This window comes from Cygnus olor, chromosome 20 (assembly GCF_009769625.2).
Source record: "Cygnus olor isolate bCygOlo1 chromosome 20, bCygOlo1.pri.v2, whole genome shotgun sequence".
NCBI classification, from domain to species: Eukaryota; Metazoa; Chordata; class Aves; order Anseriformes; family Anatidae; genus Cygnus; species Cygnus olor.
Genome location: NC_049188.1, coordinates 8,989,556 through 9,008,621, shown reverse-complemented (window position 1 = coordinate 9,008,621; position 19,066 = coordinate 8,989,556). Strand labels below are relative to the sequence as shown.

Here is a 19,066-nt window from a genome sequence, read left to right as displayed (position 1 = left end):
TCCTTTTATATTAACTGAGATACAAACATTGTTGAAAACAAATATGAGTCTGCTTTTTCACAAAAACAAATTTGCATGCCAGCCAATATGAGATCGAAGAAATCACAATATAATTATTACAATATATTTATTCTATAACCATTCATATATATTAATGCTTAAAAAAAGAAAAAATCACATTACATTTTTCAAGTAGAGCGTATGTTTTTTAAAGGGAAAATATGAAGTAAAATTTCCTTACCTTATAGGATGGCAAAAAACACAAAATTCCTTGGCCAACTGTTTGACACACTGCAAGCAGAAGTGCTCCCACCTCATCTTGGAACTCAAAGGTCTCTGCATGTTGGAATGTGGCGCACAGCTTCCGACCATTTGGGCCTGCTCCAATGGTGCCAACCCAAACCTTGCGTATTTCAAATTCAAAAAGTTAATACTAAACTGACACTGACAGTAACTGTATGAAATTACATTATGTTAAATCATGAAACATCAAATGTGTAGAAAAATATTGAGATTATTTCTCAGCAAACGAGTTTGAGTACTTAAAAACAGAAGAGAGAGTGCAGTAACTGAGATGAGATGGTTATTACCAAAATAGCTTAGCTTCAGATTTTCCCATGGAGGGGATGTCTAAGTATTGCTCTCTTTTTCATTTGAAAACTTACAGTTGCATTAATCTATGTAATAGTCTGTTCTATACATTTCCTTCCTACTTACAGAAAGAGTCTGCCACCATTTTTATTTTCAAGTTACTGTTCATTTCACAATGGACAGCATTACACCTCAGGAGAGTTTACCTGCGAGTTCCGAATAACATGATTTGCCTCCAGCTGAATAGAAAACTTCACGCCAAGTTCTGAAGAAAATGAATCCATTGGAGAGAGCGTACCAGATGTCAGAACAATTGTTCTGACATCATTTAAGTCTGAAAAAGCCTAAGTTAGAGAGAGAAAAGAAGGAATTCAGAGAATGGATGTAATCACTTTAAGATCTTACATGTATTTGCTATCATATAAAATCACTTAAGCCCTTCTACTTCCCACCCAGCTTACCACAGCAGGATTCAAGCACCAAAAATTAAGCATGTGGACTACAGTTTTATGACGCGCTTTCCTTTTCTGTTTGGTATTTGTAAAGAAGGCACTGGAATCTGAAACATCAGGCTGGTTTTCATTCATCCAAGTATACGTTTGTTGTAGAGCAACTCTGTAGTCATCTGCATACCTATACAGAGATATATAAATATTAATTAAAACTACAGTTTGAATTCATTCATGAATGAAAAAATGTATTTTGATAGTATTTAAATTAATTCTCAATAAATTCTTCCGAAATAAGTAGATTTTCCAAAGCTTTTTGAAATGTTAATTTTGCTCAGAAGCTGGACACTATAACATAATGTTGTTCAAATGAAATGGACAATTTGGTAAGCTGAATTAAACACCACCACACTGTTCAGGTTATGCATTTGCACTGACCTGCTATTATCTTTAAAAAGACATAAAAGAACCATGAATAAGCCTTTTAGCACAATCTGTGTGGCAGGGCTCACAACCGGTATCTCAATAAGCTCCTCTCTACCAAACATTGATATTTTTTCTTCTTTTTCCAAGATAGCTGAAAGGTGTTTCTGTAAGAGGCAAAACAAATTCCATATTAACATTCTCAGTTATCTTCTCGAAAGCAAAGCTAACACAGATACAAGACAACTAGCACGCTGCTTTAAAAGTTTATGTAAGCCACCTATAAAGTCAGACTGAAGACAGAATTGAGAAGGAAAACTAACAATTCTTTTAACATATTTGGCTTACACAAAAAGGACAGATGAGGTTGAAAATACTCTAAGTACATTTCAACAGTCAATAAAAATGTAGATGGATAGTACAGACAAAGCTATCACTGACTAACCAGTTCGATTTCAATAATTGTACATGATCAATTTTATCCTTTAAAAGGCAGATTCTCCACAAGTTCCAGTAGCTTAAATGGATCACTCCTGGTTTTCATCATGTATAATTTTCAGACAGCTTTTCAAAATTGCAGTAAAGTAACAGATGTGTTAACATTTAGTTTACGGGTACTTTAAGACGTTTAACATCTCTGGTATTGATTTATAGAGCTTACAGCATTACCTGTAAAATGGGAAACGTAATATTGGTTATTCCCATTTTGTGCAAAATGTTCAGCATTTCTTTTCCACTCCAAACCTTACAGGAAGTTTCATACCCTCTTTCTACAAGTTGGCTAGAGCTCTCCTTTAACCAGCTGTAAAAGAGAGAAATCAGAAATAACTTTAGCATAAACTTAGAGATACATTTCAAGTACAAGTACAAAACAAACTGAACCTCGAAAAATGGCACCACACTTCTGAGATGAAGGTGATAAACGCTGCATTTAGGTAGCTGAATCCTGCTCTTCCTTATGCCAGTTTTTTCCACTGTTGAAATGATGTCTGTGGAAGCTGCTCTTGAGGCAGCTCAGTGAAATGAGAGGAAAACCTCTCCCCATATATTTATATTTTATCATCATGTAATATCTCTATAATAAGGAAGAAGGATTAGAATATAATCTGTTCTTATAAGATGTTAGGCTCATTTAAGAAAGATTTCTGCTGTGTTTTTAAAGCCACTCATTACTTTGTCATCCTCTCAATTGCAGATTTCCCTGTTAAACAAATCTTGAGGCATGAAATGACTCCTTTTAATATCTATACACAGTAAGGCAGGGTTGGACAATACAATATAAATTGCCTATTTTAACCTAGCTACAGATATTCATAATTCTGCTACAACTTGAAAACTAAGCAGAATTATAACTGTACTGACAATGCAATATGTGACAGGACTTCTAAAAACAGGATGTAAACATGCAGATCATCTCATCTGTGGCACGGCTAAGATTTTCACTACCAAAGTATGTCTCCAGAATTACAAGATTTTTTCCCTCTGTCTAGAGAAGCAGGCAGGCTCCCTCTTTCTCAGGAAATGCCGAAGCTGTCTGTTTCATCAACAAGCAGGAGGCATCAGAAAGACAGCTGTCATTTCTACAATAGTTCAAAATATGTATCTGTAAAATCAGTTAATCGTTATCAAATAAAGCAACAAGGCTTAGTAACTGTTTCAGTTCCAGATTTCCTGCCCTGTCACTGTAAATCATCTGTACAACAGAACAATTAAAAAACCTTCCCTTTTGCTGGGTTTGCAAACAAAAATCCATAAATACTACCATGGCAATTACTTCTTTCATAATTTGCTTTATCTTGTTAAGGAATGATGATCACTAACACAGGCAGAAGTTCACCAGTGTAGTATTTGGCCCCAATTCCTCAAATGTAAAATCAAAAAGACCTGGAACTATAGATCGGAAAAGGTGAGTATGAAAGACATGAATAAATGAGTAAAACATTCCAGGAAATGTTAAAATTCTGTTTTCCTGTTCTGAACTTTAAATGCCTTTGCATACTTTTAAAATGGTTCTGCTATAAACACAAACTTGAAACAATCACCTTCCTAACCTAATACTAAAGCATTGCAAAAAAAGGTAAATTCTAGAATAAACCCCATCCAATTAAATCTAACATTAAATCGCTTACTTGGAATACCTGATACTCTATTTAGAACGAGAATTTATTTTAGAGTAAAGCAGTAAATAAATAAAATTAGCTTCATTTCCAGATATCTACAATTTTGAAGTAAAAATCAGCGTATGCAATATTTTCAGGAAAAGATTCAGCAAATGTTCCAAGCTGCCTTCTGTTCAAGAAAGTATATTTGGCCCTTCGCTTCCTACCAGAAAATCCCACTGTTTGTTCAATGGAGCAAGCCATCCCATCTAAATTGTCCTTGTAAATCTGCATCTCATCATAAAAGCCTGCCAGTATGCCTCTACTGGTATATCTTCAAGCTCCTCAGAAAGGTCATTTTAGCACCTCAGTGGCACTAAGCCCATGCTTAAGTGCTTTTTGGAATGGGGACCCAAGACCTTTATAACTGAAATAAGGTTCTTCTAATTGCCCACGCATTTGGCAAAGCCACGTCACTTTCTGCAACATTATATTACCAATTACTGGCAATTTACACCCAGTCTTCTGCTTTCCAACTGCTTTACATACTGCTTGCAGATTTGCCAAGACAATCAACCTTAGTTTTTCTGATAAGGTTAAAAAGCTTGAGGCAATTAAATCTCCAGCCATGCTATTCTCATCTTTTACTAACTCTGAATATTTGAAATTTCCAAAGTAGGAGAATTAACTGCAAAAAAAGAAAAACAAAAATCATTTCTCTGACACAAACATTAACACTCAGGGTAGAGAAAGGACAGAAAAAATGACAAACTACTTGTTGTAGCGTACTGCAAGGTGTATTCCACCAACCACCAACGTAACAAAACAATGATTTGACATGCACTGAAACAGAGTTCAGTTAACTTCAAAGCCACTGGTACTATTATTCACTTTTATTCTACTGACTTGGTCATTCTAGGTTTCACTAGTTGTGCATTTCTAAACTCTCAGTCCCTGAATCCCTCAAATGAAAGGTTCAAAAATTAAGACTAGAGAGCTGAATTCCAAATTCTCCACCAGTGACAGAACCTTCTGGCATTGTTTCAACTTTCTCATGTTCCTACTCCATGCAAAATATGCCCTTGTGCCCTCTTTTTTTTTTCTTCGCTTCTTCCCAAGCTTCTGTCGTCAGTCCATTTGCTTCTGTTCTCCTTCCAGCCCCTCTCATGATTTGCAGCTTCTGCTGAGATCCTCTCCGTCCAATTCTACCTCTACACTTTCCGGGTTTTAACTATTTTGTTTGTTTGGTTGGTTGGTTGGTTTTGTTTGTTTGCTTTTACTACTTTTGCCTTTGTAGGAAGAAGGGCAAAAAGAAGCAGAGAAGGGGAGAATGTTTTTAATTTTTTCAGTTTCTATCTGCCTTACTGATCAGCTCGTGCTTCTACCAGCACTCTCTCAATCACCGATGTTTCTCTATTCACTGAGCTCCGTGACACTTGTGTTCCAACAAGGCAGGTGCCGAGAAATTCAGCTTATCTTTGGTTTCAATGTAAGTACAAAAGCTAATCATTAAAGCCGTATTCTGCCGATATAGTCCAAGGAGAAAGAATGATCAGTAACACTGTGTAGACAATTCATGCCTCAGAATAATCAGAAGCTCAAAGAGGACAGTGCATGCACGTGCAAAGAGTTTGTTACCTGAATGCTCTAACAAGTTTAACGAGTCTGTGCTGCGAATTTGTACGTACAGCAGTTTGTCAGAGCTTTAACTCTCTGCTCAAGTTTGAGCCAAGTTTTACGAGAAAAATAAAGGGCATGATTGATAAATTCACTTTCAAAAATGACGAATCTGTTCCAAAACATAGAGGCACAGGGATTATTACTAAAGTAGATTTAGGAACTTACTCAATTTTAAGCATGGACAAAATAGATAAAAGACCCAGAATAAATTTCAAGAAACAAAGTTTCAGCACTGTATAAGTACTCAAATACAGCAAAGATAGAAGCAACTTAAAACACCATTATAATGGGAGCGGTTGACATTTTTAGTCATTAAGTGTCACTACTGATGCTCTCTGTAACGAAGTTGGCAGTCTTATACTGCACCAATAAATGACTCCTATTTCAGCTATACATGACAACAGTGTTCTGGTAGAACTTCCCTCTAGCTTCAGCCCTCTAGCTTCAGCACAGAATAGTCTTGAGGGAAAAAATGTCTCTCTAACGCTACTTTAAACACATTCATCAAAACACTTCCTGTCAAAGGCTCCCAAAGCATTTCCTAAATGTGCACTAATTAATGCTTTGACAAAGCAGTGCTATTACTACTCGTCAACTAAGCAAACAGAAGCATTTAAAAGACAATTGATTCACCTCAGGTAAAATTTTCATACTGAACTTCATAGACTAGGACAGTAAGCCCCATAAGTACCAGTACATTCAAGAGTATAGCACATTTTTAAACAAATTTCAATGCTTCCTCTTGAGTAAGGGGGGATTTAAAACAAAAAGAAATCCTCTGTACTCCTCAAATGAACAAAAATCAGGTGACTGCATAGTCAGAAGTCTACTTCTATTGCATTTTATTTGATGCAACACAGTAACCAGCAAATTGCATTAGCAAAAGGAGTCTAAATGATGTTTTTTAAAAATACTGACATAATGCAATTAAAAAGAGTTGCCTTACTTTGTCAAAGAGTAGCACACAGCCCGTAGATGCTCATGATCCTTCTGCCTAATGTTGTTATTGACCATGGAATCTAGCTCTTCTCGAGCAGCTCTGAGTTGACTTTCTGTAACGCTGAAACTTACTGACTCCCGAGCACAGTCCTCAATATTGTGGGCTTCATCTAAAATGACTACTTGGCCTTTTAGGTTAATTTCCATCTGAAAAATAAAATGGTTATCTAGTGAAACAGAGTAAAATACTAGAATGAGAAACAGCAGCTAACTGGATCCTGTTTTTAAAAAATGCCTATTCTACATCATGGGGCAAGCAACACAAAGTTTTCATCTTTCTGATCCAGTTTCTGTAGCCTAGAAAAAAAACAGGAGAAAAAAAGCCTTAGCTCAGCCTGAGTAAATATAATCTGGATATACTACACTCCACAAGTCCAACAACTGTGAAGTTTACATGGGTTTATTTTCCACTGATTAAAAAAAAACGTGACCGATTAGCTACAATATAAGAACAGGGGAAGCATTACTTGGAATACAGAAACATCCATTTAAGAAAAAGAAAAGAAAAAAATTACTTAACCCAGGAGTTATTCATACATTATATTTGGATATAAACAGGATTTCAGTTGACCATGGCCAGTGAACCTAATATTTTGGTGGGTTTTGTTTGTTTTGGTGATGTTTTTTAAACTTCACTTTAACTTCAGTTATTGCAATCTCTTAAAAATATACTTACACTCTCCCGTATCTGTGGGTCTAGGAGATAATTATAAGGACAAAATACAATATCTGCTCCCACCATGAGCTCTCTGGCTGCAAAATATGCACAGGCACGAAGCTTCTTTCCCAGGCTGACTAGATCCTCAATGTCCCAAGCTTGGTACAGGTTATGTGCGGACTGTAGGGCATGGTGTTCACTGAGTTTATGAACAGCATGATAGTAAGGACAGGACTTGCCCTGAAAGCACATTAGCACAGACAGAAAAAACAAGTAAGCTTAAAACCTTCAAAGTCATTATCTGCATTTGGTTTTATTTACTGGAACATTTTTAAAAGCTACTTTATATGATGGGCAATAATGAAAAACATACCATGAAGAGATTAATATGGATAGATCAGCTGTGGTTAATTCGATAAAGAAAGGGTTCTTAACATTTATATATATGATACAAGAAACTAAATCCCTAGAAAAATAAAGATAACTGGACAACAATTTTATCCCACACACTGAATGCAGCATTACCAAAGTTTACTTCTGTTGTTTGTGTGTATGAAGTGCAAAGGCACCATTCCTGAATGCGTAACTTCATCATTTTTACGGGAAATAATTTGAGTGAAACAAAATTTTGTTGAAATTGCAGCTAAACTTGCAAGTATAATCAACTATATTATTCCTATCACATATTTTTCAGTATTGGTACTGTGTATCAACATTTGCTAATAACTGATATTTAATTTAAACCACGTTACCAGATGCATTTAACCAACATAGCTTGAAGAAATCAAAATTGTAAAGTAACGGTTCCACTACCTTTTACTTAATATTTTTAAGCAAATAGTCATTTTCTGAAACGAAATTACTCACATGTTTTCCTTCCAGTAATTCTACACACAGTTCATTCCTGTTAGTACTACTACTAGACACCACTGGATGAATACAGGTATGATCCCGGCTAGAAAGAATTGTCATAGGGACACTGGAATACGCTGTTCTCTTCAACTCTCTGGTAATCTGGGATATTTGTTTGTGTGTTCGTGTTCCAAAAAATATCTTGGGAACGAACAACTGATCTCCTTTGTCTTTCTTCTTTGTGTTGCTAGCATCTTTATGAGCTTCTTTTCCAGAAGAACAGGAACACTCAGTGCAAGAGCTGACAGACTGTAACCCAAAACAAAAAAAGATTAACAAAATCCCACTGCAAGATGAACATGCCAAATCTGTTTATAGTCTATTTAGAAAATGCCCTCTGGGATAGTTCAAGATATCCTGTTAAATCACCAGGTCGGCTTATCAAACTGCAAAAAGTTAAGATTTTCAGGCATGAGAGGATGTGATGTGCATGCTTTAACATTTCTTACAAGACATTCTGCAATCGCTAGGTACAACCTTATCATAACTTAATTGCGGAAAGAATTGCTACTCCCATGGAGTATTTACACATGTAATACGCATGTGAATAAAGTAAAGAAACTTCTCACATTTCAACTTGGGCATAAGGACACTTCTGTTACAAAATAAGAAGTGTCCAGGATCTTAAAAGAAGAAAACCTTGGGACTAGGTACCCAAATTAAAATACTGAGAACATTTTTCAGTATAGTAAGAGAAATCTAGACAGTTTAATGAAATCTGTTTGTAGATAAAACAGACTGCCTCATATGTACTCCATCAGAAACATATTTGACATGCTATTATGTCTAGAAACTATGAGAATAAAAGACAAAATAGGGGATAGTTCAAAACAGAAACTAACCTGTAAAATATTTGTTAAACATTTTTTTTTCTTCCTGAGAAGCACCATCTTTTTAACATCTTTTATAATATAAAATACCTGAACAACTGTCACAAAATTGTAATAATTATAATGAAAAGATGCATGGCAAAGAAGTAACTCATGAGTAGCCATGTCTACACACATCTGCTATAAAGATAACGAATTCCTCTAGTATAAAAGGATTTGTATTTGGTTTTCAGTTTGATAGTGCAAGTAACAACGTGTAGCTGCCAGCTCAGATATTCCTCCCTCCCCTTTTAATTGTAATCAGTAAGATTATCCATTATAAACAAATGCTAAATCATGCTGTGTGTTACACCACAATTCGGGGGATCAAGCTGTCTTTTAGCCTCCACTCGGAGGAAAAGCAAGTTCACATTACCCTCGGTCCCACTCAGCCTTGTCCCCCATTAAATATTACAATACACGATACAAGGCATGTAAACGTAACTCTCCTGGAGCTGTCACTCACTGGGATAAAAGGTTCACTGATGTGCCAAATAAACAGGCCCTCAAAGCAGATAAAGTTACACCCGTGCTGGAATTGTTACTTGCCCCTCTCAGGTTGCCAGTAACTGCGGATTTCATTACGCTGTGCTGCCACATTAAATGGCCGGTTCCAAATATCCTGCCTTCTATATTGGATAATTACTTATTCACCGAAAGGATAAAAAGAAGAGTTATGAATGGGGCTCTTGTCAGCAGCGAAGCAGGAAACAGCTGACATATGGTATATGTTACATATGTGCCAATACTCGACTCAGTTTGTACTCGCACAGAAAACTGCAATGCAAATTGTACCTTGATATTTCTAGCAAGGATATTCTATTTTTCTCTTTGAAATAACGACCTTCACATCACAATGCTAACAAGTAATGCCTCAGAAGCGGTCTAGTTACTCCGTAGGGCCCTTAGGAATGCACGTAGCTTTTCATCTGGATTCGAGTTAGATTGTGTTTTCTGAGGTAAAATGGATTTGCAGAACTCAAAGATGACACCATGGCACTAGTACTTCACTGCTAACGCTACGCCCCACATGCAGTTGGCCAAATAGAAGTAATAAAACAGTAAGAGCAATCAAGCAGCTATTTCGCAGAAGTTGGTCTAACACATATGAACATATATGCACATTCTCCTATTCTATTTGAACTGCATACACATGAACAGAAACCTCTTCTGTGATGGGTTTAAAAATATATATACTTCTTCTCATAAGAAGACTTAAGAGTGTAATTTATAAGCCTTTTCACCTAAGAACAGTATTTTACAGGTGGCCTTAAAAGATTTTGTTATAAGGTTTGAAATGGATATAATATTGGCTTTAAGAAGCACTTCAGCCACTATGCCAGTTTTAAAACGTTACCGTCTACTTTGAAAAAGTTTTTTAAAAATCAACATTAAGAAAGTTATAAACTTGGACTGATTTTTATAGTGACCATTAGAAGTATAACACTGCCAGCAGTAGTCATAACATTTCTGAAAGCCACAGACGCCATCAGCCCTAAACAAATAAATAAATAAAAACCTTCTTAGAACATCCCTTATAACACAGGGAAACTTTAACAAAATGGTAAAAACAGTTTAGTTTGTGTTATTTTCATTATTACACTTGAATTCTTCGTTGTCCTTTAGAAAATGGTTTGGCCATCTTTAAATTTTATGAAAAGCAAGCTATTGTAGTTCAGTATTTCTATAAGACAATTTACTATCAATATCACACAGCAGAAACGAACACGGTGGTGTTATTCTGCCATTGCTACAGGAAGAGGAGAGCACGTACCTTCTGACCGAACAAAGGGATAGGGCCAATGTGGGAGTTCCTAGAGTAACATCACCTCAAAGTGCAGACCTGCAGACCCGTAGCGCAGAGATACTGCCTAAACCATACCCAACTTAGAAAACTTTTCAATTTATTTGCGAAAGAATCTATAGGTGGGGGAGGGAGTTGAGTATAAACGTTTAATATTAAGACAACAGAAAACTATTTCACAATAAAACAATTTTCTCTGGCTTCAGACCCGAACCCATTTTCAGCTTTTTGAATCTGGGACAGAGATTTTTATTTGTTTGTTTGTTTATTTATTTTTGGTGAAGGAAAAAATATATTCTTCTACTTGCCTTAGTATTTCATCAGACACATCCAGTAACAGATGTTAGAGATCAGATACCAGACTATATGGACCTTGGGCTAATCCAGCTTGTTTTTACCTCTGTCAGCAGGCAGATAAAACAGCCTATCACATCAATATTTATATGGCAAAAACGTAGAAGTCAGATTAATAAAAGAACAAATCAAGTCCACAGACCTGTCCTACGCTTAAATTAGAGCTAAACAAACACCAAGGCTGTGATCTTTGAAACACAAAGAGATAAGAGGAGCTCTTCATATCTCCATCTACATTTCCTGGTTACAAAGCCATCTAAATGATACAGCAGTGAATACTTCTTGTGTGAAATATCACACAAGCACAATCTAGTCAGATATCAGCAGTGACATTACCTGAGCTTTTCAACTATTCCTTTATATGATCTCAAAAAGCACAGTATTCTGCTGCTGCCGCAGCCTCTTGATTAAAGTACACAAAGCAGCTGTTTATCCTCTCGCAGTAACCAGCAGGTGAACCCAGTTCAATATTTATCACAGCCTTTCACAGATCACTGCTAACCAAGCAAACGTTTTAATTAAGCTGGAACTTGCTTCAAAGAGCTCATTCAAAACGTCAGTCAGCAGGTAAAGGATCAGATACGGTGTCAGGTGAGAGCGTGTAATACAAATCCACAACTTTCTTCATCCCATCGCGGTAAATTAGCCTATTCTGGAGTCCAGACCCTGATTGTAACAGGCTGCCAGTCCCCTGGAATGTGTAACAGAAGTCACTCGAGTTCCTTTGTGGAGGTTGTAAGCAATATGTTAAACTGCAATAGGCTAGCACATTAAGACAGATTCTTTTCACAGCTGTTTTCTGATACCCCAAGTGTTTGTTACACTACTCTCCATTTACTGTTTACTTCTTTTTTTTTTTTTAAATGAAGTATAAATGGGGATTCCTTAGCCCAGCTGCCCCGGTTTCTCAGACCATATGCTTTCACAGGAGTAATAGAGTACCATAAGGGTATAATTTCTCATCTTAAGTTCCTCCTAGAACTGCCCTCTCTCACAAGAACTAACAGCTAGAGGGCAGAAATGGATCCCCAGCCCCTGGGCTGAGGGCAGGCAGTCACCCTGGGAGAAGGGAAGGTCCTACCCTGCAGGTGCTGTTCTGACACACCAGCACCCGGCAGCCCCCTCCTGCTGGGCAGGCGCCCACCCAGTCCCTCTCCAGGGGGCTCTGCAGGAAGAAATGCCTGACAAGGAGCTACAGCCTTGAGCACAGGGCTGGCTGAAATAAAACAAGCTATACAAAGGATGCGTGCGTTGTTCAAGGTGCTATACTTCCCAGAACAATATGCCAGAACATTTATGTACCGAACAGAATGAATATTTTTACTGACTCTATCATCCTAAATGCACGATTACAGTAACACCGTTGAATATATCTCAGTAAACTTTCAATCAAGATAAGCCACACGAGAAAAGCATTTTCATACCTGACAGCCTATGCCACGACAATCTTCATGTTTTAAACCTAAAATTTAGCTGCAAAGCTAATAATGACAAATAAGGTTCTACTTTTTGCAACTGCTTCTTGACATCAGGCAAGTTCTCAAGTCTGCTAAAGTAAAAGTTCATCATAGGAAAATAGTACCTTACCCTTTCATTCTTAGATAATTTTTTTAAAAGAAATTATTACTGCTTTTATTCTGAAGAAAGAAACAAACACTTATTTCTTCTTCAGTTACATTTTACTTTCTAAAGAAGCAGTAAACAGCGTAGAGTTTAAATTTTGAGTAGCATACTGTATTGTCTTTCTGCAAAATCAGACCCATGGAGAATGTGTTATAATGCACTAGCTTACAGCTCAACCGCTGTTACAAAAAATGAAGAGTTTCCTTAAAAATAATAAAACACTGAATAATAGTCTGATTTTTAACAGTACTGAAAGTTTTCCATTTTCTTCACTACGTGAAGATTCTAGAACTTGTAAATTGAATTTTTCAGACGCACACAAAGTACCCAAAGCAAATCTGACAATGAAATAAGAAAGGTCTTTTTATTTGAAAATCAACAGCACACTCTGCTGGCCTTTGTGTTTCAAAGTACCAGCTGACGTTCATACTCTACTCAAAAATCTGTGGAACTTTCCAAAACTAATAAAAATTACTTCCCATTGAATGACCTAGAAAACAGCTTTACTTCTGTCAGGAAAAGATTTATCTCCCAGTCTCTTAAAGCAATACCAAAGCTTTTGGCTTGTTTTGTGTTTACAAGAGCAGAGTATACTGGAAAGCAGCTCTTGAAGTTAAAACAAACACTGATTAAAATAAAAGCTACATTCAGTCATATGAAGGGCCAAGTGCTGTTGGAAAAGAGCTAAGAGAATCCAAATGCTTGTTGAAACCACGCACATTTCCAAACGTTCACGTAAATCCCTGTACTTCGAAGGACAGTTATCTACAGATGGGTATGACTGTAAAACAACATGCAAAATAGGAAAGGGAGAATGTTCTTTGCCTTTTGAAAAGAAAGTAGATTTCCATACTGAACAAAGTAGTAAGAGACAGACCTCATTCTTCTCTCATATTTGCCTCAAACTCATACAATTTCACGTTCTCCTGTATTTCAATATTGGCAAGAACTATTCTGTCACAGCCTTTGATAAGCACTCATGGGAGCTACATCACTAATGTAACTGGGCATCTCACGTTCATCTCTCACTGTGTCGTATTTTTTATTCTACTGGTTTTGCTTAAACACGCTTTTGTCTAAAATGAATAAAACTCAAACACCAAGAATTGCAGCCAATGCCTAGCAGAAAGCTTCAGAAACAGCTGCGTATTTGTACCTCAACTTCTGTGATACCTCTGCTATGAAAGCGATCATATATAAAAATAAATACCACAGTAACACAGGATTTTTCTTGTTAATCACATGCAATATTTATTAGTAATGTTTTGTTGTAATATATTGTAAAGATTAGCTCCAACTTCCTCCACACTATTTCTTTGAATGTTTAAAAGGCACACACTTCAATATGAAGTGCTGTCTCTCATCTACTACATATGCCAAAGAACAAAGAATGGCAAGTTGAACAACACCCACAAACTGTCAAGTGATCTCACCTAATTTCCATGGTCCTAGTTTCAAGTTTTTCTACGGTGTCACAAACCCACTATAAATGCAGGTCTAACATACAAATTTTACACATCCTATAGAACTGCTGCCACATATTGAAAGTTTACAGGCTGAAAGCTGAGCCAGATTATTAACTATCGGGAAACCGTGGCTAAAAGAATTCAACCGTTTACAAGAACAACTTGAATAGATATAACTTTGCAAACCATGTTGGTTAGACACCACCATTAGCAGTAAAAGCCATTGCAGTTCTCCCTATAGATAGTGACAACATATTACTTTAAAGCAAGTTACGAGGCCATAAAGCAGCTGGAAGCACAGTGTTTTGCAAAACTCGATTAGCAAGCTACATGTTATGTATAATCTCTTTACAGTCAAAAAAAAAATGCTCTTGAACTAACAATCATGATGTAAAACATGTTACATTACTTACTGGTTTGGGAGAAAAAGTAAGGTTTTTCACACTTTTTTCAGAATGCACAATCAGCTCCCCATTTTTTCTCTGATTATAAACTTCTAAAGCATCAACTAGCTGGACTCCCTTTGCAAAGCAATGCCGTTTTCTAACCTGTTGGGGAAAAGAAAAAACAAAGTACTGCATTAAAACATATGGGGCTGAAGTATGTGCTTACAATAGCCATGTATGTTTCGTTTTAGATGTATTCCACTGGATCTGTTCCAATAACACAGTGCATCATAATATTCATGAACAGTTTAACCAAATCTAAGCTACACAAATGTCACTTAGGAAGAGCTATAAAATTCTAATTACTAGTTCAGTACAATAACAAAATGTGTAACAGTTAACTACTGCTGAGCTTTGGGTTTTCTATTTTACACCGTTACAAAACTGATAGAGATTATAATACTATAAATATAAGAAAACTTCCATGGCTAAAATAACAAGAAATAAGTTCAAGCCATATTAATCTAAAAACTTAGACATAGGAAACTGTCTGACCAGTACTCTGAAGCATTTGAAGCTATTTACAGCACACATACGAATATAAGTACTAAATCACGTGATACCAATACTGATGAACATGAAGAAAACGTCACGGAAATACCGCACTCCACATCACAGGCAAGAGATAACTACATTTGAAAGCAGGCATTTTGAAAAGATAATAAAACACAGCTCTACCATGGCATTATTTGTATTTTACAAATATATTTGCAAGAGCATTCAACTCTAGAATCTCATACTTTCACTATGCATTACAGATCAACCGGTGATAAATATACTTTGGGGATATTAAGTGTTTAAACATGGAGGAAGCCATTTAGGACACGGTATTATGAATAATATAATGCTACAACGGCCTCCTTTGTTACAACAAAAAGAACAAAATCTGTCAATCTAAATTATGACTGTGATATGACTCAACAATTCTCTCTGCCTTTCCCTGAAACGTTGATTGGTATTTGACAGCTTTGTTTGAGAGCTGTGCCTGGGTAATCTTACTGCCAATAAACTTTGCTCACCTGTTGCTCAGTTTCTAAAGGACGAATCCTTTTCCTGTCTACTTGAAAATCATCACTCTCACTTTCGCATAGAGATGCCCTTTTTTTGGCAGACAATTTTGAAGCTAGGGTATTGCTTTCCATGCATCCTAAAAAATAAAAAAATGTTTTTTTTTTTTTAAAAAAATGCATGTCCACTACTAGAAATGCAGTAAGCAGCGGCAACATTTAAAAAATAGAATTTATTACAAATATGGTTAAGACACATGATGCAGGAAATTTCTAGACTACCAGTTTCATGCAGGGCAGAAGAGCACTCTGCTACTATGATGGTAAAATAGTTCCTGACTTGAAAGCATAAAAAGTGATATTGTTGGCTATATATTTTACTGCTAGAACAGATTTTTAGCTGCCTATGTACGAAGTTACCTGTGTTTGTTTGCAGGCTTCCAGTTTTTATGGAACTTTCTGTTTCATAATTATTAGAAGAACAAGAAGCACCATGATTCACACTTGTAGCAGCCTCACTGCTCTCCGATTGGGAATGACACGTACAGCGACACAGTGGTAAGGCTTCTGGCTCTTTGTCTTCCTTTTCACATGACGATTTAAGCAGTGATTTCTCTAAGGAAGATAAAGGACACGGTCATTTGTCTTCCATTAAAACCTATTCGGGATTATACGTGAGCACTAGACTTCCATAACCGTTAAGATGAAAGAGTTCATTTAGGTACCAGTTATAAACCTCACATCCCTCTACGTGCTACACAGACTGAACAAGCTGTCATCACTCTTTGAAGAGCTGCAGCGCAAAGAACTGTAACAACTTGCAGAACTGAAAAATACCCCTCTTTTGCAATTCAGTCTGCGTAACTGCCAGCCACAGGTATTTGCTTTTAAAGTTTCAACAGCCATATAATTCCCTTATGATAACAGATAGTTAAATCCATTTTAACACGACAATTACTTTGCTTAGTAGTACTGGCCGTTACTGTTTTGCTTGCCTAACGCCACGTTGCAAATAAGCCAATACATATAACCATGGACAAGGACCCAGCTAGACTCCTGAAACCAAACGTTCAAAGGCTGAAAAACAACAATTCATTATAACTTACTTTGGTAAAAATACGATGCAAACAGACATTACAACAACTTACCATACATAGACTGCTGCCACGATAATGCAGAACAAAGTAATGCCAAGCTTTTGCCGCTTCCTGTGGGGCTCTCCAACAAACAGTGTTGCCTGCTATTTAAGCCCTTAACTATCTTTAAAGAGAATAACAAGAACAAGATCAGAATTAACAGGGAAAAAAAAAAGAAGATATCTTTAACTATGCTTCTAATAATAGATCAGGACAACTGCTACCTTGTAAAAAACAAAAACAATCCCACCCAATCATCTTTCAGAGTAACCACAGGTCAACAAGCCTTAGCTGTATTTTTCTCAAGAGGAACACGCTCCGTAAGGTTCCCTTACAGGGGACTGTGATACGCTTACCTGTGCACAACACCTGATGGAGCTAGCTTGCTTTCTTTAATCTTACAGAGCCAAAACACTGAGAACATGTCAGACAACAAATGCAACTGTCCCACAGAGGAAAAAAAAAATGTTTAAAACTTCTTAGATGTAAAGTATAATTCTTTTAGAGAAACTCTCATGAAAGTGAAAACTTACTGAAGTACTACGTCTGTTTAAAAGACGTTTACAAAATCTTTTCCTCTTTACATTCTCACAAAATTATATAAAATTTGTATTAGAACACATTTACTTAAATAAGCGTACATGTTACAAAATACAACTTGATTCTTAGCCCTCAGTGTTCACAAATCCAAGTGTACTTCAACATTACCCCGTCAGGGGCCAGACATCACCGTACAGCACAGAGACCAGTAAGTTACATTGCACTGAAATTCTCAAGATATTGGAGGCTCCTAATTTAACATACTAGCTTCCTAAAGGCTGACAGGTACTGCAAAGCATAAGCTATTAGCTCAGCAGATGCTAACATGAATCTACTTACAGCGTTCATCATAGCAAGCTGTGAAGGGTAAGCCTTGCAAGGGAATATAATCTTTACTCCCCCAATAGTATATTCTGACACATCAGAAGACATTGCCGCTTTTTTTTCCCCTGCTTATTTCAGGTTTATAACTGCAATAAAAAACAGTATTAACAAGTCAACATTAACAACCAGGCGAAGCCTGAAACAACATATGGTACCAAACAAAAACAAGTAGAAACTGCTAACCTGGTAAGAGGGCTAAGAGTTCAGCATGTTAACAAAAGTGGTATGTATATGAGTGGCATTTATACTACTTGTCATCTGTTCAGGCTCGGTCCTTGTTACAGATAAAAACAAGTTACCGCCATCTGATGAGTAACAGTAGGAATTTCGGCAATTTTAAAACAACAACAACAACAAACTACGAACGAAATTCATACATCATTTTAGATTTTACTTCTCAGGTGGAATATTGTTGGGATAAGAACCTGGATCCATGGACAGAAAATATTTTAGGATGTTTAAATGACTATTAAGAAAAAAAAAAAACAATTTTCCAATTCTGCAGGTCCATTAGCAGAAGACGCTAAGACACCAAGACGGCGCAAGGCACGATTCAACTGGCAAGGGTTGCTTGCAGCGTTTATTTTATGGCCATGAGAAAGTATAGTTGGACACTGACTTTAAGAAAGGGATGTTTTAAACCAACACGTTTCTTTTACTGGTAATGCAGTAGTTACTCTGAGGGAGAAATGTGCTGTCCTTCACTCTACTATTCCATTCTGTTAGTGTTATTTCACATTTTTCTCACTCTGGAGAATAAAAGAAAGTCAGTTTCCCTGTCACGCTGAAAATTCTGAATTAAAAACACGGTAGACCTGTATGGCTTTAAAAAAACGGCTAGTTTCTCAAAGACACAGAAACTCATCTTACAGGTTTTCAGCGTGTATAGAATAAAAGAGCAGTTTTATGCTGGCGGTCTTCCAGCGATACGTGAACTCGCTAACCTGTGTCCTCACCTGACTTTTAACGTGTAAACACAGGCACGAGAGAAACACCGCCGTGTGCCGTGATTCACCTCCAGCACCGGCTCTGCCAACACCAAGGAAGCCCTAGCGAGAAGGGACAAGACCGGGAGCTCACGGCCAGCCTCTCCCCTGAAACCGCACCCAGGAAGAGGCTTTTCCTCAAACACTGGGGGTGTGGGGGGGGTGTCTGTTAACGGGGGGCTGCTCAGAACCGAGTTTAAGCGGTCTCTGCCCCAGAAAGCACAACCCGGGGGGGGCGGAATCCGCCCCACAGCGGGCAGAAGGCGGCAGCCACCGGAGGCCCGGGGAGGTGAGAGCACGGCCCGGGGAGCCCCGCTGCGGGGCGGGGCAGGGCACGGAGCCCCCGGGGCTCTTTAACCTCCCTCAGAGCCGCTCGCGGAGCCTCCTCTCCCCTGCCCGCTCCCCCCCGGGCCGCGCTCACCTCACCTCAGGCGAGGCCGCCCCCGGCAGCCTCCCGCTTCCCGCCTCCCGCGCGGCTCGGCCACGCCCGCCAATGGGCTGAAAGGGAAGGGCGCCGAGCCGCCACTCGGCGAGCCGCACACTGAGCGACTCCCCCCCCCCCCCGCGCCGCACGGGTAGAGCCAATGGTGATGGGGCGTGTTGGCTTCCGGGTTGCACTCGTTGCTAGGTAACCACGCAG

General features: G+C 37.8%; 1 protein-coding gene across 8 annotated transcripts in view; it reads right to left on the bottom strand.

Moving 5' to 3' along the window:
- Positions 1 to 19,012, bottom strand: part of BRIP1 (BRCA1 interacting helicase 1) — a 116,395-nt gene extending 97,383 nt beyond the window's left edge. For 2 of the 8 annotated variants that reach the window (XR_005813952.1, XR_005813954.1), the window contains exons 1-14: positions 18,848 to 18,970; positions 17,396 to 17,526; positions 16,529 to 16,640; positions 15,801 to 15,995; positions 15,393 to 15,520; positions 14,341 to 14,475; positions 7,767 to 8,060; positions 6,918 to 7,139; positions 6,189 to 6,388; positions 2,133 to 2,265; positions 1,479 to 1,630; positions 1,053 to 1,224; positions 798 to 935; positions 242 to 403 (exon numbers count right to left, since the gene is read on the bottom strand). Coding sequence is in view for 3 of the 8 variants with exons in the window: in XM_040532419.1 (XP_040388353.1) it covers positions 242 to 403; positions 798 to 935; positions 1,053 to 1,224; positions 1,479 to 1,630; positions 2,133 to 2,265; positions 6,189 to 6,388; positions 6,918 to 7,139; positions 7,767 to 8,060; positions 14,341 to 14,475; positions 15,393 to 15,520; positions 15,801 to 15,995; positions 16,529 to 16,640; positions 17,396 to 17,488 (2,136 nt within the window). In the remaining 5 variants the exon portion in view is untranslated. Of the gene's footprint in view, positions 1 to 241; positions 404 to 797; positions 936 to 1,052; positions 1,225 to 1,478; positions 1,631 to 2,132; positions 2,266 to 6,188; positions 6,389 to 6,917; positions 7,140 to 7,766; positions 8,061 to 14,340; positions 14,476 to 15,392; positions 15,521 to 15,800; positions 15,996 to 16,528; positions 16,641 to 17,395; positions 17,527 to 18,396; positions 18,743 to 18,847 lie in introns of those variants that run through there. The other 6 variants (XR_005813955.1, XR_005813953.1, XM_040532419.1 and 3 more) reach the window with 6 other exon arrangements.
- Positions 19,013 to 19,066: the final 54 nt, after the last annotated feature.